Source organism: Venturia canescens, chromosome 3 (genome assembly GCF_019457755.1).
Source record: "Venturia canescens isolate UGA chromosome 3, ASM1945775v1, whole genome shotgun sequence".
NCBI classification, from domain to species: Eukaryota; Metazoa; Arthropoda; class Insecta; order Hymenoptera; family Ichneumonidae; genus Venturia; species Venturia canescens.
This window is the reverse complement of record NC_057423.1, coordinates 8688569-8714881: the sequence shown is the minus strand read 5'-3', so window position 1 is coordinate 8714881 and position 26313 is coordinate 8688569. Positions and strand designations below refer to the sequence as shown.

General features: G+C 35.9%; 4 protein-coding genes across 6 annotated transcripts in view; 2 read left to right on the top strand and 2 right to left on the bottom strand.

Annotated features, from left to right (window-relative positions):
- On the bottom strand, positions 1 to 3185 carry IFT57 (intraflagellar transport 57). Its single transcript, XM_043414027.1, has 8 exons — positions 2725 to 3185; positions 2161 to 2442; positions 1960 to 2035; positions 1800 to 1889; positions 1616 to 1724; positions 1335 to 1531; positions 984 to 1128; positions 1 to 922 (listed from the first exon to the last, which is right to left on the bottom strand). Exons 1-8 carry the CDS (start codon positions 2880 to 2882, stop codon positions 759 to 761), a joined length of 1221 nt encoding a protein of 406 aa, XP_043269962.1. The 5' UTR covers positions 2883 to 3185; the 3' UTR covers positions 1 to 758.
- A 134-nt stretch (positions 3186 to 3319) lies between these two features.
- Positions 3320 to 5006, top strand: cnir (cornichon-like protein). The gene is made up of 4 exons (XM_043414029.1): positions 3320 to 3664; positions 3878 to 3946; positions 4077 to 4330; positions 4565 to 5006. Exons 1-4 carry the CDS (start codon positions 3584 to 3586, stop codon positions 4629 to 4631), a joined length of 471 nt encoding a protein of 156 aa, XP_043269964.1. The 5' UTR covers positions 3320 to 3583; the 3' UTR covers positions 4632 to 5006.
- Positions 5007 to 5133: 127 nt separating this feature from the next.
- Positions 5134 to 11036, top strand: Rassf (Ras association family member). The gene is made up of 9 exons (XM_043414021.1): positions 5134 to 5497; positions 5914 to 6008; positions 6779 to 6909; positions 6986 to 7202; positions 7297 to 7482; positions 7577 to 8068; positions 8486 to 8768; positions 8895 to 9114; positions 9208 to 11036. The coding sequence occupies exons 1-9, from the start codon at positions 5458 to 5460 to the stop codon at positions 9266 to 9268; spliced, it is 1725 nt and encodes a 574-aa protein (XP_043269956.1). The 5' UTR covers positions 5134 to 5457; the 3' UTR covers positions 9269 to 11036.
- A 667-nt stretch (positions 11037 to 11703) lies between these two features.
- LOC122407666 (zinc finger protein 628-like) overlaps positions 11704 to 26313 on the bottom strand; it is a 58786-nt gene continuing 44176 nt past the window's right edge. For 2 of the 3 annotated variants that reach the window (XM_043414017.1, XM_043414019.1), the window contains exons 4-5: positions 22532 to 24365; positions 11704 to 21966 (exon numbers count right to left, since the gene is read on the bottom strand). In XM_043414017.1, coding sequence (XP_043269952.1) covers positions 23181 to 24365 — 1185 coding nt within the window. In that variant the 3' untranslated portion in view covers positions 11704 to 21966; positions 22532 to 23180. Of the gene's footprint in view, positions 24366 to 26313 lie in introns of all 3 variants that reach the window. The other variant, XM_043414018.1, reaches the window with a different exon arrangement.

Below are 26313 nucleotides of genomic sequence, written 5' to 3'. Positions count from 1 at the left end.
TTGGATGTAAAACCAGTTTATTGTTGCAACAATAATATTAGGTGTAACGATTAAAATACGAAAAACCGTGGACAAAGATTGAGATATTATGTCGGATATTAAATTTATAAATAAAATATTTATCAGTCAACCATTTTAGTACACTCTAATTACGTGAAGCCAGCACACAATTATCATTTTTACTTTAAATAATTCATACATTATAAAATATTAATTGCACACAGTATTATTATTTTGTAAACACAATTTTATTTAGAAAAAAAAATATCGTTTGTATGTGTTCAGTCAAAGTTATTGAGCCTCAAACGATTGGCAGAAAAGTCTGTTCAGATATTTACAGTCAAAACTAAATTTTCAGTACGTTCAATTGCTTCCACATTTTTGTTGAGATTCTCTGATCTCGAAATCGAATATCTTAAAATTTTCGAAATTTAAACTTTTCAGTAAAATGCTGCTCGGTTTCTAAATTAATATATTATGATTACGATTTTTCACACATTTTTGTGAACAGCCGGCAAGTAATATTTTTATCATTCATTGATGTACGTCAACTTTTCGAGTTTTTCAAATTTTAATTGAATGAAAGAATTTTTTCACTGTAGGATTTATTTGAAAATTGTATTTTTCTCCACCACTTAAATAATAGAGAATGAGGTTTTTCTTTGGTTTCGTTTTTGTAATGTATAATTCAGACTCTTTACTTTTGTTTATCACATTACGGACGGATTGATTGCTCACGTGACTTTCCATGGGAAGTTTCACTTAATCAGTGTGCTCGTGCTGTTCATATCTTCCTGGAGTTGTGTGCGATCACGAATTCTTGCGCACATCAAACTGTACTCGAGCACTCCGATTCTTACGCTCATTTCTGATATTTCGTTTTTCATTTTCGTTATCGTCTTCTTTATATTTATTAGAGGTGCTGAAAAAACAATTCAATATTTTCATTCGATTTTTAATACTTTTTCATGCAGAAAACTCACTTCCATCTGTCATACTGGATCCCCTCTCGTCCATTTCTCTCTTAATCTGTTCCAATTCTTCTGTCAATTTGTTTAGTGTCCTCGTTCGCTCTGTAACGCCTCCACTCACTTCTTTATACTGTTCTTTCACTTTTGACAATTCTTCCTGAGGAAAAAAATTATTTTAAAGCTCATGAAACTTGTTGGAACAAAACAGGTTTAAAGCCTTTGGATCATAAATCTGCAAAGTTTTTTCCATTCATAATTTGGAAAATTTGTTTTTTTTTTTTTTTTTTTAATAATCCAATACTACGAAAACAGACTAACTTTTGTGAGAAAAAGAAATTGGACACATATGGAATTTCTGCTCACCCTCGCTGTTCTCAGCTCATCCAGCCCAGGCTCGAGTTGCCTGTTCAAGTACATTTCTCTCGTGTTTATTTTATCAATCGTTTGGCCAATATCAGTGTGTAATTTTTCCAATTGTCCTTTCGAACCATTTAGCTCAGAAGCAATGTTCTCACGATGATGTTTCATTTGTTCGAGATGTGCTCGCCAATCGCGAGAATCTAGAATAATTTTGATCGAATTATACATGAAGTAAAATTTAAAAAATGAATGCAATTGTCAAAAATCCTTCCAAATTCAATTACCTGTTCTCACAGTCACTTTTAGTTGAGGAAGAACTCGCTCTAATTCGAGTTTCCACTCTTCCGTGTCTGTTTTCGATTCCAGAATATTGTCAGGCTTTAAAGCATTGTCCTGAATATGAATGTGTAAATAAAATTAGATAATGATGATGAATTTATCTCAAGCATAATTCCAATCGATCTTTACCATTTGTTCTCCGTATAACTTTGTTATGTCGTCAATATGCATCACATCCTCATCCTCTTCATCAAAGTCAGCCATCATTTCTTCTTCAACCTGTTAACATTTTTTATTCATTCAGTAGAATAAAATCTCGGACTACGTGTAAACTCTATTTCGATAATACCTTTTCGAGGATCAATTCAGCGTCATCTTCCTCAATTTCTGGTTCAAGCTCTGGTTCGTCTTCAGGAATTTCCACTCTGGTTCATGGAATCAAAAGTAATTCGTTCATAAATACAATGTATGAAATGAGTGGCTCGGAATACACCTTGACAAATGAATGTATTTTTGAAAGTTTTTGAATATTCTGAATTATATTACTTGCTTTTTCCATTTGAAATCAGACGTTTTTATAGCTTGATCAGCCAAATTATCCAACACGTAAATGGCATGTTCTCCAACACCCTGTTTTAGTTTGTTAGGAGGAAATTCTACCGGGACACCAGCATTTCTCAAATGTTCCAGAATTACCGATATTGTAGAATTTGGATCATCCGACTCTTGAGGATATTCACAATTTTTGCCAGATTTCCTTATCAGCCAGGCAGCCAATGATGTGAACATATAAAATTGATCTCCGGGGTTTGTTGGTATGACAAAATAATGCCTGTAAAATAAATTCACCTGATCAGTATTGAGCTGACAGAAAATATAAACATTCATTGTCACAATGATTACCAAAACTGCTTTGTTTGATAATAAAATGAACTTTTCTGTCAAACAAATTGGTCTGAAAGGAAAGATTCACTCTGGATTTTTGTCCCTGCTATTTTATTTTTTTTCTTCACTAATTATCAGTAAAAAATTACTGCTATTTATTTTTGTATTCTGATTTGGCAAAATTTCATTAAAAAATTGAAAATATTGAATTGAATAAAAAAATACGTACCTATTGATTGGTTTCATTTTTAACTCCTGCACAAATTCGGTATCGTAATTGAGTAATTTTAACTTTTCCAACAAATCTTCCATGCGAATATGCACGACGTAGGAAGCAGAAGGAGCGGAGCCATCCTCGATAATAACTTTCGGCGTTTCGCGATACATTTTTTACAAACTGTTTTTCCACTTGTCGCACATTAATAAACACTTTTAATTTCGTCCCGAATTTCTTGTATGAATAATTCAATTGTATCGACCGTTTACGAACGCAAAGTAAGTGTTATAATACCTCTTCCGCCTCATTTATTAAAAGTTTTCGGACGTTGGATCTTTATTAATAACGTAGAATATTTGAAAAACTTGTAATGAGTCGCACGTCATGAAATATTGACCCGTGATGTTTATCTACGACTGATGGAAATTTCTTCGACATTTGACAGGTGCTTGCGGCCAGCCAGGTGCGCCGAATGAATAGCAGAAAGGTTTGTGGAATTTACGTCCCGTGACATCTACTTTCGAAACATCGAACTAAGCAAAAGCTCGAGTACGACAGTTGGTACGGGAAAACGGTGAACAAAAATAAATGTGTAGAGTACGGTCGTGTTAGAGGCGTCTGTTTGCGTTGCGCGTTTGTATTTGGCAAAGTATGAAAGTATCGCATATTCAGATGCGGTGAAGAGCATTTGTGTTGGAATTGTTGTTGTGCCCGGGAGTCTCAGTACAGTAGAGCAAGTGATGAGAACACCACTTCTGCAGTTACGTGACGTAGAATTAAGATACCGTAAATAAAGTTTTCCCGAATGATAATATTAGTCAAACGAATGACGTACGAAACAGAGTATCATTGATATTAAATAATTGTCAGAATGGGTCTTATTTGCGAGCCTCTGTTGTACGCTTTCGCTCTAGTCGACACCGGAACCATACTCTTCGTACTCGTGTATTTTGTATCCTTTTTCTTCAACATTTTATCCACTTCTCAAGTGAAATTGTGATATTTTTCTACACAGGTGTCGAATTTCATGCAACTGTTGTTATTTTGCTGTTTCGATGTGTTAGTGCAATAGGGATATTTTTCAACGTCATGACCTTGTAATCCGGCGCTTCAAACCGGCCCGCAAAATTTAAATGTATTTTCCCCTGACTACGAACTTTTATAGGTGATAGCACTTTCAGATCTCGAGTGCGATTATTTGAATGCTCAGCAATGTTGTTCGAGTTTAAACAAGGTAATATTTCATGAAAAGTCGAATATTCGTTATATTATTTTGGATTTTTTAAAGAAAATTCGAATGAATTGTGTTTTCCCAGAAAATAATGGTTTATCTTTGCGTCCTCAATGATTTTTTGCCTTTCCAGTGGGTCATGCCAAAAATATTAGCGCACACGTTTCTCAATTTCATGCTTCTGATACATGCAGACTGGTTACTGGCATTGGTAAATTTACCAATGACCATTTGGTTGTGGTATGAATATTGCGCTGTGCCACAAGGCAATTTGGGAATATTCGATCCAACAGAAATACACAACAGGAGACAACTGAAAAAACATACTCGCGATTGTATGATCTACTTAGGATATTATCTCATATTTTTTTTCATTTATCTTTACTGGTAAGTATAACGAAGGATTTTTTTTAACGAATCTGTCTGAGCACAAGAGAATTATACTTAAAAAACCATTCAAAGAGCCGTAAATTTGAAGTTATGAAAAAATGGCTGATTTTCAATATACTTCAAAGCGAATCGAAATTTTTTTCGTTTTTTTTTAAATGGTAAAAAGAAGAGTATAAAAGTAGGAAAACATAAAAGTAGGAAAAGGAATTAATCGATTTTTTTAAATTCCAGCATGATTATCGCATTATTGAGAGGTGACCCGATAAGCAGAGGTGACGACGACTCGGAAGACTTTTAATCATAAAAATGTATAAGATCAAATCTCCACTTTTTGTGATCATTCAATTGTATACGTAAATTTGTGTGATTCGTATGTTAAAGTGTAAATCAAATAACTTATTCTTTACATTTTGTGAATAGTAATTTTGAGTGTTTTGAGAAATAATACTCTTGTCAAATAATCTGGCAGGAATGGAATGATAAAAAAGAACCATCCAATTTGCACGTCAATTTACGCGATATTCATTTTTTTCCATGGTTTTGATATATTTATAAATACGGTCATGTTGCATTGAAAATTTCCAGATTTCTAGTCTCTTCGTTTTTGAACTTCGTATCAGTTATGAAACGGAAGAATTTGTACGATTGAAATAAAAATGGCGCATTGAGAAAATTTGCGGTTGACCCTTTCCTTCCTTCTTGTCGTTTTGATATTTTTTTCAGTTTTTTCCGAACCCATTTTTGAGTGAGTTTTTATGTAAATATAGGATCGTTCCAACCTGTCATGCATTGCGATGATGTTTCAAAAAACTATAGAGTTGATCATTTTCATCGACCGTTGGTAATAAAGAGTCGGTATACAATTATCGAGCGAATTGAATATGTAAAAGAGATAGAATTAAACTGTTGATTGTTCTCTGCTCTGCCATGTACCCTTTTCTAGAAACCCTCGAAAACTTCTCGCGAGCTCCGTGTCCCATTGACGTTTCCTCGTGTCATTTTAGCCAAGAGCCTTCCATTTGATTTTGTAAACAAAATGTTGTAGCGTCGCGAGCAATAACGAAATTTTAAGAAAAAGTTTCGAACGTAAATAATCGTGCGGTACTCGTGAAACACGTACAATCATGTGGAAGTGTCACAAATGCGGAAAACCCGTTTATTTCGGTGCGAAAATTGATAATCAAAAAAAGGAAAAAATGCGCATTATAAGATTATCTGAAAATTTTGACATTGACAATCCAAAGTATTGAATTATTGGCATGTCAAAAACATCATTGTTGTTGATTTTCGCGTTTTTTTTGCTATTCGAATCGGAGTATTGTTCCGACTTGTTTTGTTCGTAAAATTAGAAATAAAAATCGTAATGACAAAGACGGGGTCAATGTACTTGAATTGAGGTTACAGCCTGTAAAATCCCATTTTTGTCCAATCTTTCATGCTTTCAAAGTATGTAATATTTTGCGATTTCAATATCAAGACGTTCCAGTTTTCACGATTTTTGAATGAATTCATTAAGCAATGAATTAATTGTGGAGCAAATGTAAAAGACAGATCAGTTGTAACACCACTTTTGTTTCTAGCGGAACGAAAGCAATCGTTGGGTTACGATTGGCATCCAGAATGTCTGCGCTGCGAAGAGTGTGGCAAACGTTTGAATCCAGGCCAGCATGCAGAGGTATTAGAGCAATGAGATTTTTTCTCATAGATTTTTCAATTGAATAATTAAAATAAATAAAGTATTCATCTTTTCAAAAGATTGCTCTTTGGTAAAAATATTCTCCAATCAAACATTTTCTACATTACTTAAGATATTCAATGACGCTGAAGTTTCCAACGTTGGAGTCCAACGAAATGATCGAAAAAAACTCCAATAATTCCAGTAATTCTCCTATTTTGTTCCCTGCCAAATTTGCGATTCGAAGTTTTTCAAGCTGCACCAACGATTCGTGAAATAAAAAATTGGTGAATTACAAACGTTTTTTTCGTTCATTTCGTTGGACTCCAACGTTGGAAACTTCAGCGTCATAGATATTCAAGTGTAATAAAAAATTCTATATCTCATGCTTGTTGGCATTTTGTCAAGTACTTTTTCTATAATATTGCAAGATTTTGTACTTTTATGAAGTGAGAAATATCATGAGTTTTGTTTTGGAGACATTTTTTATAAAAAATATGCTTCTTATTCATCCAATGGAATTAGTTGAAAAATTAGTAAATCCCGGGAAAGGAAAGGAAAACTAAGGACCCTCGTGCAAGTTCAACTGTTCTCTTCATTGTATTTTTTTTAACAAATATTAAAAATGATTTAACAAATATTTGTTTTAATAGAACTCCCAGCCAGAATTTGTCTAATTTTTAATAACATTTAATTTCTTAACTGCAAGCAAAAATCCAAGTAAATCATTTTAGATTTATTCTGACAAGGTTTCCTTTTTATTCCAATAGCACAAAGGCGTTCCCTATTGTCATGTACCCTGCTACGGAGCTTTGTTTGGACCTCAATTATTTGGTCATGGAACAAGAGTAGAATCTCATACAAGTTTTGGCAAAAAAGAGGTTCGGCCTGCGTTGCCAAGGTGAATATTCTCTCATATTCTATTGCGAATACTGATAATTACAGGAAACGTTGACATTAATATTCAAATTCTGTAGATCTCACTTGGAGACCAAGCTCAAAGTCTTCAATCAGTATTACGAGGGAAAGAGCGGTGGAATAAGAAGTCGAGAAGTCAATGGTCGCTTGATTCTTGAAGGGGCATTAAGAATTTATTGGGGTGTTAGAGGAGTGATACATTTGAAAGAGGACGATGATCAGAGGACTGTTGTTACAGCGAGGAACAGAAACTCGTGTAGGAGAAGCGTTTCAGAGGTGGGTTTTACTTATTTTTTGGTCATCCCAATATTTGTCCAATAAAATGAAAGAAATTTTACATAAACTTGAAAAAATTGACGTCGATTCACAGGAAGCTGAGGACAGTGACGAAGATAAACCTCAGGTGATAGTCAAAGATTTGTCGCCAACGGAGACCCAAACTGAAAGCGAACCCAACTCAGTGCCTGCTTCACCTGATCATTTAAAAAGTCTCACTCTTCCTATGAAACTCGATGTCAAAACTATGGAGTGGGATGAATTGGACGAACTCCTCCAGGTCAGATTAGTTTTCCCAACAGTATTTTTTTTATTTTATTTTATTTTTTTTTTCATTAAAATCTTTTTTGCTGATGAAAATTCTAATTTTTTAGGTGGAACGAAAAGTCGAAGATGGTAATAAATTGTATCAAACGATGCCAGAGAATCTTCCCTCGATAAGTTCACATTCCAGTAACGAAACTCCACCGTTGTCAAGTCAATCGAGTCTGGAGACATGCGACGGACGTGGCAACACAAGCATTAACAGTCCAACCCATCAAACAAAAATATCTGATTCCAGCATAACGAGTACACCGACTCACAGTATAGAAAGTTCCTCGAGCACTGATACGCCCAATTACCAAGGTACACCGAGCAAAAATGGAACGCTGCGACGCGTCGAGTATTTCGATAGTCTTGAAAAAAGTATCGGAAATCGATCTATAAGTCAGGATGACAGTTGGATTGAGAAAGGATTAAATCGTTCCATGTCCGGACCTGATTGCCTGCAGAGGCATCGCGCTGATAGTGATACCGACTCGGTTAATTCCTTACACTTCAGAGAAGACGACAATATGACCATGTCCACTGACAGTGGATTGGAGGTACGTTAAAAAAAATTGAATTCTGGCAAGACATCAGTCAAAAGAGAAGGGGCCGGGTTGAAGTTCCGAACGGTGAGAAATCAGAAGGCTCAAAAGTCCGAAAATCTAGCTGGGACTCGAAATATATAGATATACCGCACTAGCGAGATTTTCGGACTTTTGAGCCTTCTGATTTCTCACCGTTCGGAATTTCAACCCGGCCCCGAGAAGGCGATTCAAATTTTAACGAAAAGGGTCAATGTAATCTAAACATCAATTCATAGTTCATTGAACTTACAATCAGGATGGATAAGTCAAACCAAGTGTTTTGATTTCTTTATTCGAGAAAAATATGCGAAATTTTTATTCAATCAATCTATTACTTTTGGGCTCAATTGGCACTTGGATGACTAATTCCATTTTATTTTTCTTGTTCAGTTGGACGGAGTAGTGCTGCGACGTAAACAAGGTTCAACGGCGATTCGACGTCGTCCGGGTGGGAGAAGACAGTCTCGAAGTCGTCTCCGACGACGTTGTTCGATAAACGGGCATTTTTATAACAGAGAAACGAGCTTTTTTACCCCGCCTCACGGTTCTCAAATGTCCGTTTGGGTAACGAGTCTCGTTAGTACTCAAGAGGTCATAAATCTCATGCTGGACAAGTACAAAGTTGATGCTAAACCGGACAATTTCGCTCTTTTCGTTGTCAGGGACAATGGAGGTAAAATTTTTATGTATTTTTGCAATTATCTTCAATACCAATCTAGTTAATAACTTCGAAGAAATGAGGCAATGCAAGTCAATTCATTTGGCATTCAAGTTAGTTGTTCATTTATTTTTTCTTCAGAACAACGGAGATTGAGAGAAGACGAATATCCGTTGGAAGTTCGAGTAGTTTTGGGACCGCACGAGAACGTAGCGCGGTTATTTCTCGTCGATAAATTGTCGACTCCTGAGATAAGTTCGGACGTAGCACAGTTTTTGAATCTTTCAGTTGCCGAATGCCACGGTATACTCCAACGTTACGTTTACGAGGAAGAGCGACAAATCGTAATGCTGAAAGAAAAGTAAGCCAGTGGGAACAATCATGGATAATTAGACAATGGATCGAAAATTCAAGTTTACTGGTAACACAGAGAACATTGATTTTTTCATTGCAGGTATAAGGAAATGAGACGCAGAATAAAGCAACGAATGGAAGAGCTAAAAGTCCGATTATAGAGGAGCGTTAATCATTCGAACCATTATTTTACGACGATTAACCATTTTTTCATTCTATACGATCATGTTCAAAGAGTAATTTTTCTAAAAATATTTAACAACTTTTTTAAAGTAATTGGAACCGTTAATTCGTTTTTTTAACTTGCTAAATTTTCAGTAAAAATGAAAACAGCAAATCTTTAGTTTTTTTTTATAGAAATCTCAATATACGACAAACTGAGGCATGAAATAATCACGAGATAGTAATTCTACTGTCACACGGTGAAAACATCAAAATATTTGTCTATTTTTAACAGATTTTTATCGTTGCGAAATTCTTTGGTTCGAAAAGCATGACTTGTAAGCTTGGATCTTGTTCTAGATAACTCATTACTTTTTGAGCATCTTCATACTCGACGGATTATTCTCAATGGAAAGCGTGATTTTTATTATTACTAATAATAGGAATACGAGTTTATGTCGAACTGTTATCACTCGAATGCCAAACGCACTAGCGTATATTTTTTCCTACCGAAACATTCAATTAGCGATTTATCATTGTTTTCGAACAAAGTTGCGGCATTTAAAAAAAAAACTCCTTTTTTCTATTAGCACCAGTGCAATTTATATGGAAAAATATCGTTGCTGATCGTAGTTCATTAAGTAGTCGATTGTGGACATTAACGAGATTCTAGAATGAAAAAGACGTAGTTTTTGATAACAAATTTGTGTTTTTTTTAGATTCTAATCCTTTTTTTTTACTGAATACTCGTCCAGTTTAGTGGGATGTACAATGAAATTTTTGTTGTCAATCATTTTTTGTGCTTTGATATTCGTCCAGTTTAGTGGGCAATACAATGAAATTTTTGTTGTTCAATCATTTTTGTGCTTTGATGTTTTTCTCGAAATGATAAAAAAATATAATTTAAGAACTATTGCGCCATGAAATGCGAACATATCATTGTCTTCAATATTGAATCGCACGTTTTATTAAAACTTTTGTTTGATTGAATGTTAAAAAATCAGTGACATACATGTATGAAGTCTCGTTGATGTTCAACGCGTAAATTGTAAGCTAGAAATTTGTTGATCTCGTGTGCTGCTCACTCGCTCACAACACGGACTCGAATAATCATTTTTGTCTCTCTTTTTTTTAAATCATAGTTGTTTGAAAATGATTTGACAATCATGTGGCGGATACGAGATCGTATAATTACTAATAATTTTTTTTATCATAATAATTAACTGTAGAGCATGCTTAGAGTCCCGAATGGATTTTCCTTTGCAAATTGAAGATTTTGCAATTTTGGGATGAGCTTTATTACCGTCAGTCTCCAAGGGAAAAGGATCGTTGAAGATTCCAGCTTGACGTTCTTCCTTTTCTTCGAACGTCAACGTCTGGGTAGTCAAATCCTTGAATAACGTAGCGCCAGTCTGACTTTTCTTATATTTCGCACAATTATCTATTTTTACGTCTGTCAATGTGAGAATCGTAACGAGAATTTACGTTTGTCTTTTCGTCATCGATTTATTATTACGCAGGAGACGATGAATAATAAAACGAAAACTTCACCATGACACGAGTCGCGAACAAAATGTAAACGATATTCTGAAAGTAAATACAAGAAAACGAAAAGTGTTGATCACACGAAACCTGTCAACGAAACAAATAAAAGAAAAAAATAAAAAGATAAATTTACATTTGTAATATACGATCATGTAATTCGAATCTTTTTCTTCGAATCCAGTTATCACGACGAATAAAGTAACACTGTTTCTTCTTTGTAAATCAACTTGTCTCTTCATTCCTAAACTTCGAATTAAATTGTTCTCGATTATCCAATTTTTACTTCCACGATGTTTTTGTTTCGATCTTTTGATTGGGAGCTAAAAATTTCGATGAATTATTCTCATCGTTCGCAATGGGATTCGATGGATCTCCTCGTGCTCCAAAATCGACTTCGGCAGTTTAGGATGACTCCACAAAACTTATACGAGAACCCACTGAAATTCATCAATCAAATCACAATTCCACAAAAGATGTCAATTCAAGTCTTCGAACACGAAGTTCGAATTTCACAGAATTCATTGCAGAAATTCAGATGAGTAAACCAACAAAATTTCAGGGTTCCAGTGCTGAAGAAACTCGACAAATTTATCTTGTAAAGAAATTATTTTCGGTCGACAAATAATTCAAATATTCGGAAACTCACTTCAGAGATCTCCCTCTCCCAACATTCCTATCGATAAGTTACAATTTAAATTATCGCAGGATTACAAAAAACTCACTCAATCTACATTAGAAAAGGAAGGATCTAAACTTACCTTTTGACGAATTGAAAGACTTTGCTCTCACTTTGTCGAGTTGATGAACGTATTAAGGGAAACTTCGTGCAGGTGATTATGAGGGATTACGAAATTATTGGATCGCGATTAAATAAATGAGACTTTACGAATTGAGATTGGACAGAATGTATTTATTTATTTTTCGAATAAGTAGATTAAAGTGGATCAATGCAATGTTATGAGTAGTATGAGTTATTAATCGTCATACGAGTTGCTAGGAACGAGTATGTATACCCACAACACCGACGAGCTCAGTCGCTCTTTCCACGACACTGATATACGTTATAATTTATTTTATGTCTGTTTTTTTTTTTTTTTTTTTTTCATTTTAATTTTTTAGTCGCTAAATAATGTAACGATCACCACAATCTGGCCAGTTTGAAAAAAAAAAATCCTTCGAATTGTTACATTCCCGACGAATCGTCGACATGGATTGGGGCCTGGGCCAAAAAATGGGTTTCAACCTTTTGGCATACGTTATCAAACTCCACTCGAACTCGAAAAATTCATTTATGCAATGTAATGAATTTCTAACTCATTCGCAAAGTTTTCAATCGACTTCTGAGTCAAGTTTCTTTCTTTTGCTTAATTTGAATTCGCGTCGAGTTCGTGTCGAGCTGTCCATCCGATCGGAAATGAATGCCTGCTCAATGGTTTTGTTCGCTTTAAATATTTTCGCTTTTTTCTTACTTCTTTCCCATTCGTAAATCGCCTGTAAATTTATTAGGTTCGATGAACGAGGGAGGAGGCTCTGTGCACCGGCGATGGCTATCGACGATGTTGCGAACTCGGTTATCACAATCTGGCAGAATTGGCCTTACAAAAAATACAATACGCGCTCGCAGCATTATCCGAAAGCCAGCACACCGCCCTTGGCCCTTGGCAAATCCTTCCGTTGCAAATAAAGACGTCAAATTATAGTCGAAAACAAATCATATTTTACGATATACATATATCAATATAGGTGGTGTAGTAGCTTCGTAGGCCTGAAGAGCTTTTCAAACATTCGATTTAACGCCATCAAAATTGTCGCTCTCAAATTTGTTTATTTTCTTCTTTTATTTTTTATCCTTTCTTTCAAGTTCGTCGATGCATCAATTCCATTGACGTTATCCTCGGCGTAGTAACACGAATTTCACGTAATGATGAAAAATAAAATTCCCAATAATTCACTATTTATCAGCATCCTTTTCCATCCATTCAACTTCTTATTTCGAATAATTTTTTCTCAAATGTGTAATTTTTAAATAAGTTGCTCACCATTTACTTCTTCGACATTTTCTTATTCGAAAAGTCAACGAATAATTCTTTAGTAACGTTGCGTTGTTGAAGGGGGTGAAAAGTACACGAGGGAATGCAAAGTGATGATCAAAACTGTCAATTATTGGGAGAATTATTCGAATTAGTCAGCACAAGCGTACACATTGAATTGTTTTATCGTTTTTTTTTGTATTTTTCGTTTTGTTTTTGTTTTTGTTATTTTTTAATATATTTATTCGTTATCTACGACACGTTGACATCGAGTCCTGTTCGTCTTATTTCATTTTTCATTGCGAGATAAAATGATTAAAAAAAGATCGAGGTCGATATCATTTTTACAATGATCCTTCGATGTTTGTTCGGTATATTTTTGTCATACGTTCGCGACGCCTCACTGCATTCTTAAGAGCTACACCCGTTAAAAATCGAAAGGATTAGTCATTTATTTTTTCTTTCGTGTTTTTTTTTTTTTAGTTTTTTCAACTTTATCAATATTTTTATTATTCTTTTGTTAACCGTGCTCGCAATTGCCACATTGCAATTGTTCCTTGAAAACTCATATTGGAAATTGAGTTTCGCATTATTCGTCAAAGTCCTCTCCCCGTTCGAGGAAGTCGAAGAGCTTCGATTCCTCAATTTTTTCATCCCCGTCACGTTTTCTTTTTTATTTTCGTTTTTTTTTTTTGCCATTTTTGAGCCATTTATATTCGGCAAATACAACACATCTCCGCGTCTCCTTAATTTTTTAGTTTGACGAATTGGAATTAAAATTCGCGCTGCGTTCTCGAGGAAGAGTTCGAAAAAAGCAGCGAAATCGCGTTGATGAATCGAAGCGAATATTCGTCCTAAAATTCGATGTTCTCGTTCTCAACAATAACAATTGAATATGAATTAGAAAAATAACATTATATCGTAGACAACAATCGGTTAAATATTGTGTGGTAAGTGTACATGTACGGTTACGCACGTGTTCGTTTGTGTATATACTGTGTAATTATAATAATTATTAACTATTATCATTATCATTATTATTATTATTATTATTATTATTATTATTAGTAGTAATTTACGATTAATTACAGTATTAGTATTATTATTACGCACGGAAACACCATTGGCGCGAGGTGGTTCGCATATTTTATTTGGCATGTGTAATTTATATTTTTGTTTTTTTTTCCCCATAAACCGTTGGTCAATGAATAATAATGAATGAATATATAGCTTACACCGCGATTAAGAGGGATCGGATTTCAGTGAGGACATTCATTTTTTGTACCAGTTTAATATTATTTTATTACATTTGATCTTGAATATTCAAGTGCTTATTATTGAAGTGTTATAGATTGAGAGGTTAAGAAAGAAAAGAGTCTCGCGCGTGATTTTCCCTCATTTGTCTAATTAATTGCGAGAACGTGTTAAAACTCTCGTACTTTCATTTGAAAATTTATTTTTTCCCATCGTCGACATCGGTATGAAAAAATACTTGTGTACAGCTTTGTGTTAAAAACGGGCGAATTATTTATCGTCAATGAAGAATAATAATTGTGAAAATTCGTCGAAAAATTCGCTCCTTTCCATTGCGGTATGCAATAATTATTTATTCGTAATTATATCACCTCGCGTCATTGGACGAATTGTGGACTGTTGCGATCTTTCTTGGTACATAATCTTAGATATTTATTTTTCCGAGGGAACAAAAATTCGGAACTGTTGACTCCACACGACGCTTTAAAATTCAATATTCTTGCTTTACTTATTTATTCATGTTTTTTTTTTTTTTTTTTTTTTAATTTTTACGCTTTTTTCTTCGTTATCCTTTGAAATTAAATATACACACGTATAGCTAACACATTCATATAACTGTTTAAAATCCTATTTTTTTTTTCCTTTTTTTTTACGGCTTGTACGACAGACATCGATTCATATATTTCATATATCATTTTTTTTGCTGTTTTTTTTTTTCATATATATATTTATTCATTTATTTATATTTATCATATAATATAATAATATTTATATTACAGTTAGATTGCTCATTGTCAATTCATCAATTATCACATTTAGTACAAGTTGAAAAATATCTCTAACATCCACGTCACATTGCAATGGCCGTTAAACGCATTTTTATTTAAATACATATATAATAATATTTTTCAACTATTATACATATATATAAATATCATATGATGAACAGGCATACGGTGTTGATTATTCATCGAATCTTTCAAATCGCGGCCCTGCAATATGACTCACCATTATATTTATATATACATCTTATTTATGCATGTATATATATATATAATTATAGGCTATTTCACACATATATGTATATATACAAATATACATATACATATAAGTCTAATAAAGGTACACGATAAAACGATGATAGTACGGCCACGAAGGTTTTTTCTTATTCTTGTTTTTTTTTTTTTTTTCAATTTTTTTTCCTTTAATATTCTTGTGTTTTTTTTTGGCAGAGTGATTGCAAAATTTTTTTTTGTTTTCTTGTTTTATGTGATTGAGTTTATCCTGATTATGCCGAAGATCGTAATTGAAAGAATCGAAAACATTTGTTCTGATGATGTCTAAAGATGATGTAGTAGGAATAATTGAAAAATTTGTGATTTAAAATTGTGAGAGAGAGCAGGGTGGGGGGTATTTGTGTTTCTTCGTTATGTTTTGTTTTTTTTTCTTGTTTGCACTTTGGTTTCCATCACTCATCGTTCTTTGGTCGTACGAAACGCGACTGGCGCGTTTTCTTGTTTTTCTCTACGAGGTTTTTATTTTTTTGTTTCTTTAGTTTATTTTTTCTAACACAACTTCCGATCGTGTCTCGTTGTAAATTATTCTAGAAAGTTCGTTTTTTCTCTTATGTCGGGCTATATTCAACGAAATGGAAAATAACAGAAGAGAAATTGTGGTGTTTTGATGAGGAATCCGTTCAGTAAATTGGTGAATGCAAATGAACGACGATCGAATGGACGTGGGAGCATTTTGCAAACACACTGAATAAGAGAGAAACATTTTTTACTTTCGACACTCTACACAGACAAGGATTATTAAAATGTTTTTATTCGTTTACCTTCTTTTTATTCATTTTTTGTTTGTTTCTTTTTTTTTTTTATTTTTTCGGAGCGTTATTCATCGCTTTTTTTTATTATCTTTCGTAATTTAGAATAGACACCAAGGACATCGAGACTCGAGGAGGATGAAAAGAGAGAGAAAGAGAGATTAAGATTTTTAGCTTTGTTTTAGTTACTTTTTTTTGGTATTTTTTCTTAGATTCATTATCGTTAATTGTAATATTTATCTAATTTATGGTCGGTATCGTACGTGTGGACGGACGTGGACCACATCGCGACGATCGACGGACATCGAGGATTGAGCAAACTGCGTTATTGCACGAAACGCGTTATCTCGAGTTGATTTTGTTATTTTAATATATATATATATTTTTTTTTTTTTTTTTTTTTTTTTCAGTAACGTATCTTCATGATACATTTATTAGAGTGGACATTGAGATGATTTTTTATTTCGAGTTTCTTAGCTCCAACTTGATATTATTTTAGAAAAAAGATTCTCCTTAAACCATGAAAACCTGCAATTTACCAACGACTCAGTGGTATTTCTTAAATTTTTTTGTTTTTCGTGAGCTCACCAATTTCATGAAATTTGTCGCCCCAGTGAAAACAGAAGGGCCCGAAATCTCGCAGCAGCGTCAATGGAATCTAAAATCCTCCATTCGGAGATCACAGAAAACCACACGAAAATATTGACTTAGAAGAAAAATCTCTGGAGGAAACTCGAGATAAAAAGATCGAAGCGCAATCGCTCTAACGAACACGCGTGCTCGTTGTACAGGGACTCGACGCGCGAGCTTGATCGAGGACATATACCGCGTGCTTCCCTCAGATCCTTGTACTTTTTTTCTCCCAAAAAACTAGTATTACATCACAAATAGAATATATATATATATATATATATGTATTGATAGTATCGGAGATAATGCGCAGGAATAGATCGAACGAATGATTGGATCTTTGAACGCGCACATCAGGCGAATATTGAACGCAATATCGAGGCAACGTGTAAGTTTATTTTTCTTCGTTTTTTTTTTTCCTTATAATTTTCACTCTTATAAATTATCTGCACTGCTAGCGAATGTAACAGCGAATGCGTTGTAATAAAAAAATATTCGTTGTTCAAGTTTCGCTCTTGATGCCCCTGTACAACGCAGTACTTGGAAGAAAAAAAAAAAAAAAAAAAGAAAACACGATCAATCGCGAGAGAAAAAAACAGTTATAGATCGAGGAAGAAATGGAGATATTTATAAATCGATTTTTTCTATTTCGAATACACTTGGCCTAAAACTTCGAATATATAATATTCATATTCAATTATATTAGTATTAATTATTATTATTATTATTATTATTATTATTATTATTATTAGTTAATATCCTCGGAACATCGATAAACCAGTTAAAAACATTGTATATGCACCTATCTACCTATACACAATATATATATAGATTTAATGTTTGTATATCGTAACCATACTAATAATCGTTAATTATAATATATATATATATATGCTCGTATATATACTATATATATATATTATATATATACGAATTATGGTAAATAATTATCAATAATTATTTCTTACGCGTATATCACATCTGATCGTTCAGTCAATATAGGAAGACCCTTGCCTCCGCCACGCGCGACCTGCTTACATTGTAAACTCCCTTAAAATCCTTTCGCCTGTACGCATCAACCTCAAGCTTATTCCCTTCTTAATTAATTCTCTTCACTCAATTAGGATTCTCGTGTTTTTGTTTTTTTTTTTTTTCTTTCTTTCTGTTTTGTCGCCTCCTCCGCGCATCATTGCTTACGTAACTCTCTTCCCTTTTCATACTCGTTTAAAATTCATGCGCGCACTACTTTTATATTTTGTGCACTCGTTGAACTCACGACTGAGCTCTAGGACAGACACGCAATTTATCAATTATTTATGCTCGTTTTTATTTATTTTTATTTTTATTTTTTTTTTTATCGTTTTTTCACTTTTTTCTCATTTTTTTCCTTCATCTTTTTGGTAAAAATTTGAAACCACCATCGAATATCAATATTGTTACACTTAATATATATCCTTAAGGTATAAATATAGGAACATTCATTAAATATATTTTCTCCTCGTCGTTTCGTACCAGAGTGGCTCAACAAAATTTTCGCTTTCGGGCTACGGTCTTTCTGCTACTATTCAACATTTTTCGCGCTCTCGAAACATTGTTCCTCCGAGTTTTTATACGATATTCAATAATTTTGATAACACTGAAATGAGAATGTCGAAATAATAAAATTAATAATACTTTTTTGCATTAAAAAAAATTGTTTTTGCGAAATACGTTTAGAAAAAAAGATTATGAAGATTTGGAGTGTTTCGAACGAAATTTACTTTTCAACGATTAACGAGAATTTCGAAACGCAGAAATCCCTCGAAAAAAATGATTTTCTTGAACCTCTCTAATACGAATTTATTTACACTCATGTGCGTATTTTAATTTAATTATGCGTACGCATTACTTGGTGTTGTACAGAGATAATTACTTATATTTATATCGCTCTTTTAAAAAAATGCCCTTTCCAATTTCATAACACCTGTTTCAGGATTTTTGAAGGTTCGACAAAATATGAGAATCTTTCGTTATTTTTTTCGTTATCCGAACAATTCGTTACCGAAAAATTGTACACCGCCGTTGGAAAAATGGGCGAGGAAAAAAAATGACGAATGCACAAAAATAAGTAACGAGCATTCGATATTGTTGGTTATTCGATTGGTTCGTAGATTTCTCGCAAAATGATCACAAAGTGCCAACACTAAAAGGACCGTTTCGATAGCGAAACGTGGATTTTTCTATTTTCTTTTTTGCCCAGAGATATTTAAAAAATAAACGGTAGCGTAAATTGAGGATGATTGGAGAAATTGGACGTCGTGAATCCTCCTACATCACTTTGTCATCGGAGCCGTGACCGAATATGTTATTGAGAGAAAAATCGCATTTTCGAGCGTTATGTTTCAAGGGATCGTGTGTATTTCGTTTTAGTTCTCTCGTCATTGTGTGTCCGCCGTTTTTTCACCTGTTTTTTTTCGACGAAACGATATTCGAGCGAGCATGAAAACCACAAGTATTTGTGTCCGATTGAGTGCTCCGGCAACGCGATACCTTTTCAATCGAAACCCTTGAATTATTTACAATTATAAAAGGTGCACATGAGAGAACGAAAAAAGCTTTTTGCCTTCACTGTCATACAATTGAATGAAAAAAGGCTACAACGTTAAATTTGATCGCATACTATCGAGCAAAAGAGAACGAATGCGGTGCCCACTCTGCCGTTTATTTTTTATACGTCGCACATGCCTCTGTTTCTCTTTGTTCGCGCGTGTCTTGTGTCTTTCAATATAATTTGATTTTCCATCGAACTGTTCAAAAGGAAGTGTTATTCGACGAGGGCAAAAACCGTAAAGCCAGGTGTCATGAAATCGCTTGAATCTGCTGCCATTTAACGATTACGATGCGCGCGCGCGCGCACGCGCGAGAGAATAATTCAATCGTCTCTCGCTCAGAGAGCAAGCTTTTCATAATTGTTTAACCGGAATTCCGAGTTTTTCGTAACCATAACACGGTTTTCGTTGCTTTCTTGAAATCGTGTTTCTTTTTATGGTGGACAAGGCGAGTGAGACGATAGCACGCAAAGAGAAAACGTTTTGTTGAGCTTTTCGTGAGGAAGAAGCTCCGAATGTCGAATAAATAAAATCCGATTGGAGGCTGTGACGAATTTTCAACTCGAATTCGCGTCGAATTACATTCGCAAATATATTGCCACGAAATTGAGAACGTCTTGGGCGAATTTCGACTTTTTTTGGATCACGAGCTTCACCAAAAAGGTAGAGGGAAGTGTAGAGAGTAATGAGAACAAGGAAGAGAAGCGGCGCGGGGATCGCGAGAACGTGCCCCGAGTTTGAAGATGGTCTAATGCTTGATTTAAGTGCGGCACGTGACCGGAAACTCATCGAGTCGGAAGCGGAAAGAACTGGCGTACCTGCAGCCATTTTTCTATCCGTTAAATCCGCGGGGTAACATAAAGAGCCGGCAAAATTATTGGTCGGAAAAAGCTCCTTGAGTTTTTTCATTAAAATCGCGCGACGTAAATATTTGTTAAATTACTTAAACGAATAGAAAAACTAGAATGATTTATTTTCTTGTGTGTGAAATCGCCACGTCGCCGATTGTCCTTCGTTGCACGCGATCTTCTTGTCACTTAATAAACTACACAAACATTTCTTCTTTTTAACGATCTTAATCGAGACGTGTTAAGCCTAATTTTAAAATTACGTTAAATTAGTTTTTGGCCACTCGAACACGCCTGGCCGGTCTCGTAACTTGGAGGGAAACTGAAACATTACGTTCGACGGATTCTTACTCTTTTCTTTTCTTTTCCAGCGTATAAACAAGTCTCTTTCGCATATATATCTATCGACCTTTATACTCGTTAGGTGTGACAAATTTTATCAATTTTTGGCACAAAAGACATCGTCGATAACGTTTCCTTACTTTATTATCAGTATTTTTCATTTTTTTCTCTCTCAAAACGTTACTTTCTTCTTCCCTCTTTACCGCTTATCCCCTTAAATATATGTTATTGTTATTATGTTATTAGTATATTTCCTTCGTTGGCTGTGCGAGACGGCCGGCCGGACGGCACTCAGCGATTATTCGGACCCTTAAACATCTAATTAGCACCTTCTATCAAATTATTTGTTCACCGGTACAAACACTTGGTGTCTTCAGCACGAGAGCACGATAAGTCGATTGTGCGAGTGGAGAAAGCCCAGAGGCGAGCCAAAAACTCTTCAAAAACGAACGCTCTTCAACTCGATCGTTCGAATTTCAAGCAGACCACGCCTCGCTCAAATTTAGTATCGAACAAACTCGTTAATTGCAGTTGCAAATGAAAAGCCAATTGAGAACAAAGGGTGGAAAAAGTTTGAGGCGAAAATCGCAATCGCCAGTCGTGTCTCTCGGCCTATCCGGTGAATCAATGGTACGGACATTCAATGGACAAAGTAAAGCCATTTACAAGAGGAGCATTGACATTAAACACTATTAGTATATAATATAGAATCTACATGTACATTCATCGTTCGTTGCTTACGGTGGAACGTTGAACGATCGCTTTACAGGGGGTATTCGCGACTGTGTATAATGTTTCACATGTATATTTATGAATATTAATAACGCGTACGAACTCAGGTAATGAGATTGCAGAAAAAGAGAGTGAATTTCATTTCCCATTTTGGGGGGCGATGCTTTCGTCGTATTTCAATGGCGAACCGCCTCGAAAATGTCGAACATGTCAAAAGTCCTGTGTGCGTATTTTGCAGACGAACGAACCTTGTTTCGAGATGATTCAGCTTTTCTTTTTTATTTGCCAAATATTCGAGGGGAGATTTCAAAAGAGTAACAAACTATTCGACGTGTTACGAAAAATGACGAATTTTTCGAGTCATCGTTGAAAATCCAAATGCACACTGTCTCATTAGCAACTTTCCGTAATTCCGTTTGCGAGAATGCCCCACTCCCAGGGATACTTCGAATTCAATTATGAAAACTGACGAAAATTCGTGCTGGTATCGATTTTTTAGTGGCAACTGATCGAGCATACAGCATTGTTCGAGTCTGAACCATCTCGATCCATTTAACTGGAGAAAGAGCTTCGATAAATTTTTATCGAATAGTATATTTGTGCGGAGGAAGAGGAAAAACAAAGATAAATTATTGCAATCCACGTAAAGGGATCCGGGATTCAAAGGCACCGGCACGTTTTCCGGAAGTTTGCGATCAAAAATCATCTTTTTCTGCGTAACTTCGTTCTTTCGCATTCTCCTCTTCCCGTATTTCAGTTTGTTACGAATAAAAATTTCATTCCTCGTCGAAGAACGTAACCGTAATCCAGTGTGTCCATTTTCCGGGGCGAGTTCTGCCGTATTTTTTGTGTTTTTTTTTCTAAATTCCTTACGTCCTTATCCCCACGTTCTAATCCTCCGATCTAACACAATTACCATTATTCATTATTTCCGTTTTAATATATTCTTCAATATTTACGTAGATTCGTGTGTACGCAGCCCGTGCGATCGTTACACGAATCGACCAGCTTTTGCGTTGAATGCGTAATTATAATATCACTCGTCGTTCGAGACATAAATATAAGAGAACAATAATAGCTGAAGTGAAAAAACACAGAAATTGTGGGAAAACCATAATTACGAAAAAACAAATTTATATATAACGAAAATTATTAAGAAAATATGAACTTGCTATATCCACAAAATTCGTTGATCCGTATCAGTGGACGAGTATTTCAATAAATTCAATACTCGCCACTCTTATCGCCATGCCCTTAACGAAGAGCTTCATTCTTTGGTATTTCAAGTCCTCTTATCACAAAATTATTCTCACTAGCGCGTATATTCAATACATATACGCGCGTGTATGTGTGTGCGTGTGTGCATGTTTTTTTTTTTTTTTTTTTTTCATTTACAAATAAAACTCGACTCAACGAATTCGTTAAGAATAATTTTTTTTTCTGTTTTTTTTTGAATATTAAAACTCACCTCTTTCGAGACAAGTTACGTCGTGGATCAAACCTTTTCCTGGATCTCGAAACCGTTTGCCCTCAGAAGGAGCGGTGCGATCCCCTCGACAATCGTTTCCTTCCGCGTTCTCCATTTTGTTGTTTCTCTCCTTTTTAATTGACTTCTGATGGATTTTCGTACGCGGATGCAGAATCCTCGGTGTTATTTAAACCGGAAATGAGTGATGTAAAGCTCTCCGAATTTAGCTTCGTTCCGTGGCACCACATTTTGGGGGGTTTTTTTTTTAATATCTGGGATTTGGTGGAGGAAGCTCACGCTGATTAAAATAGTTTTGGGAAAATGAGAATTTGATTTTCCCAGGAAGCGCCGTTCACTAGTCAGGGTCACTCGTTCCAAGCCAGTTGGAAGGAGTTCGGCTCGAATGGGCGATGATCAAGGAGACGAATTCTCAGGCAAACCGTTTTCGTGTTGGCTTAATCGTAACCGGGGAATATGCGGAATTGGGTTTTCACGAGAATTGGCAATTATTTGAATTTGGGACGCTCCGAAATGAGGAATTTGAAAAATAAGCGGCTGTTAAGGCTCGAGTAACGAAAGTGTTGAAAGAATTCGATTGGGCAAGAAAAAAGTAGGCCTCAACAGCGGAAGAGGGAGATTTTGAGTTTGCTTAGCGCTGATGATTGTGATGGATGTGAGTTGTAAGATGTTTGGAAAGATAATCAGCTCGGGCGAAGCATTTACCGCACATTTCACAGTGATAAGGTCGTTCGCCGGTGTGTATCCGAAGGTGTCTCGTCAGATCGCTTTTACCCCCGAAAGCTCGTCCGCAGAAGAGGCAAACGAAGGGCCTTTCGCCGGTGTGCTTGCGAACGTGAAGCTTGAGATTTTCTTTAGAGCGAACACATTTGCCGCAGAAAGGGCAAGCGAAGCGTCTCTCGCGTCGATCATTTTCGTGGTGATGGGCTCTGCTGCTGACGAGACTAATGACGCGCTCGTTGGCTTCGGCGCTTCGCATTTCAAGCTCATCAGCGAGATTCTCAACGTTGGTTTCTTCCACGTCACCGTGCTCGCTCTCAGCTCGAACAGCGCTGGTTCGATTAACAGTGGAAATTGAAGTCCCGAGACCGGAACTGGTCCCGAGATCCATCGCTTGAACTTCCTGCAGATCTGGGTTCTCCTGGACACTGGCAGTTTCCGAGATTGCCTCGTCCCTCGCGTTCTCGCCGAAGCTTTCCCCCCGAGCGACATCCTCCGGATCACCCTGGTTGCTTCCGGTATCCAATTGCGAAGGTTCGCCTGTGCTCGAGACTTGATCGCTTCTTTCCACCCTCGATAGCAACGAGGATATCGAGGATGACGAACCCGTGCTGCTGTTGTTGTTGTTGTTGTTGTTGTTGTTGTTGTTGTTGTTGTTGTTCGCCTGTTCGCCGGTTCCACGCTGCAGACGTTCCAGCGCGTGGTTCAAACGGTGCTTCTTGAAAGACTTGAGATACCGAAACTGCATGCCGCACACGTCGCAAGTGAAAAGCTTGTCAGCCGGCAGCCTTGCCCGATGATTCTGCTCCCGATGTTTCACGTAAGCGGAACGATAGCGATAACGCTGGCCGCATTGCTCACACGTAAAGGGCTTGTCGTCGTTCGGCTGACCAGCGTGTTGCAATAATGCGTGACGTTCCAACAACCAAGCCGAGGGGAAAGTCGCCAAACAAACACCGCAGCGACGAGCCAGGCTCGCCAGACCCGCGAAACCGGCGCTATGAGCCAACAATGGACTTGGACTTGCCGAATGACTTCCTGCGCGCTCCACCAGGGCCCCCCAACCACCCGCGTCCAGACCCAATGCCAACGAAACCTGCGAACATTTGCAGCACATTGTTTTTCGCCTCTTCAGTTTTCATTCGCATTTTATTTCTTTTTTCTTTAGACTTTTTTAAGAAACGAGCGAGATTATGACGTAGGCTCTCGAAAAATTCGGAGACTAATAAAAAATTTGGCAGAATTTTGAAAATTTTTCGGTTAAATTCAGAAGACAAGATTTTTCAGAAATTTCGAACCTTTAATTTTGACTATTTTTCTCTTTTTTCTGTCGAAAACTGTACAAAGTGCACTATGATGAAAAATATATCTGAAAAGGCTTATTGAAAAAATTCCACTGCGAATCTTTTCTATAAACCCAAATAAGTTTAAGATAAACTGTTGAAACGTACGACAAGAGGTGATGAAACATTCCGTACACATCGAAGCAAGATCATCCATAATAAATGACTGATTAATAAACCAAGCGATTAGAAAAATCCAACAGCACTAATTTTTCTACTTTCCATAAAACCCTGCAGCTTTTTTCGCCCCATTCGGTATTCTCAAGCTGCAGAATCTTAATCCCAACATCCCAACACACAAAATTACACGGAAATATAAAATTTATTAAGTATACCAAAACGGTTGGAACGTTCGAAAACTTACCGATTACGATAAACTTGCGATTGGTTCGACAATCACATGGGAAAATGTGGATATGGGAAGGGATAGAAAGTCGAACGTTTCATTTTTGTTAGGCTCCTTGGAAAATACGAAAATGAAGAGAGTCGAGCTATTTTTTGTAATGTTAACACAAACAGTTTGCAGTTTTTATTTCACAAATTGGTAATTTACAACTATGATATGCATTCGTTCTTCTAAGAACTTAAAACAAATGAATATAATGATGATGATAATAATAATAATAATGTTACGTCGTAACCGAGAAATTTCAGTTTTACAGCGAGATACCGCAGCCTTTTTTCAGGATATATTGGATATTGATTTCATTTTTATTCTTCGTGTTTTGTTTCGTTACCAAATGAAAAACGTATATCGCGGCGAACTCGTGTGGGCTGACGCGTTTTGGGGACAAATTTAAAAAGCACGTCGTATTTCCTATCAGAATATTCCTTTCAGGTTACTCCCAAGAGAGAGAGAGAGTGAGAGAGAGAAAGAGAGAGAAAGAGAGAGAGAGAGAGAGGGAGAGAGAAGGAGCGATGAAGAGAGAAAGAGAGAAGCGACGAGAGATACAAATTTTTAGTATCGAAACGAGAAATTTCTCTGGATAATTATACCTTTTTTTCTCTTCTTGTGTGAATGATCCCTCTCACTCTCTCCTCCCCGTTCTCTTTTTCTCTCTCGATATATTTGTATAGATCTAAACCCCAAATAAAATTGACGAGGAGGAATATTCTCTGGGAATGAATATTCGGTATTTCGGGACGAGTTTTTCACTTTTTAGAGTTTTCTTTAGTTCCTCGTTTCCTCTTTTCGATAAATGTAAGACAACGCGTGTGAATTCCCGATTATCTGCAACAGTGAAACGATTCGCGCCTCTTTCTTTTGCGTGTCGTTTTTTCTTCATCGTTTTCTTTTACGAATGCGGCCGTGTTACTGTGAGCAGGGGCGTGATTAATCGTGGCTTTTTTAACGTACACAAAATCAACCATCTCTTCAATTGTTCGTACATGATTCCATCATTCTTTCAAGTATTGATTTTCCATGCAAATAAGATCAAAGTGACGACGGTCGAGTTCGAGTGATTTGAAAAGCTCAATACTTTTCAGCTCTCCCTAACGAATCGGCGACTGTTTTCGTCGCTCATTTTCGCGCGATTCCCTCCAACTTTATTTCATTTTATTTTCACTTTTTTCGAAACATCATCGAACGATTCTTATCTTCGCGATAAATGCGAAGGGGATTTAAAATCACGAACGCGTCCAACAGTTTAAACATTTTTCGATATCTAAGATCAACGAGGTCGAAATCAACGTCGATCC

What these genes read in the sequence shown, in the direction of transcription:
- cnir (XM_043414029.1), top strand. Translation starts at nt 3,584, where the DNA reads ATGGGTCTTATTTGCGAGCCTCTGTTGTACGCTTTCGCTCTAGTCGAC. An exon ending in TCTTCGTACTCGTGTATTTT is followed by an intron (nt 3,665 to 3,877) that starts GTATCCTTTTTC and finishes GAACTTTTATAG; the next exon opens with GTGATAGCACTTTCAGATCT. An exon ending in TTTTTCATTTATCTTTACTG is followed by an intron (nt 4,331 to 4,564) that starts GTAAGTATAACG and finishes TTTAAATTCCAG; the next exon opens with CATGATTATCGCATTATTGA.
- Rassf (XM_043414021.1), top strand. Translation starts at nt 5,458, where the DNA reads ATGTGGAAGTGTCACAAATGCGGAAAACCCGTTTATTTCG. An exon ending in ATCCAGGCCAGCATGCAGAG is followed by an intron (nt 6,009 to 6,778) that starts GTATTAGAGCAA and finishes TTATTCCAATAG; the next exon opens with CACAAAGGCGTTCCCTATTG. An exon ending in GTTCGGCCTGCGTTGCCAAG is followed by an intron (nt 6,910 to 6,985) that starts GTGAATATTCTC and finishes CAAATTCTGTAG; the next exon opens with ATCTCACTTGGAGACCAAGC.
- IFT57 (XM_043414027.1), bottom strand. Translation starts at nt 2,882, where the DNA reads ATGTATCGCGAAACGCCGAAAGTTATTATCGAGGATGGCTCCGCTCCT. An exon ending in AAAATGAAACCAATCAATAG is followed by an intron (nt 2,443 to 2,724) that starts GTACGTATTTTT and finishes TTTATTTTACAG; the next exon opens with GCATTATTTTGTCATACCAA. An exon ending in AGTTATACGGAGAACAAATG is followed by an intron (nt 1,725 to 1,799) that starts GTAAAGATCGAT and finishes ATTCATATTCAG; the next exon opens with GACAATGCTTTAAAGCCTGA.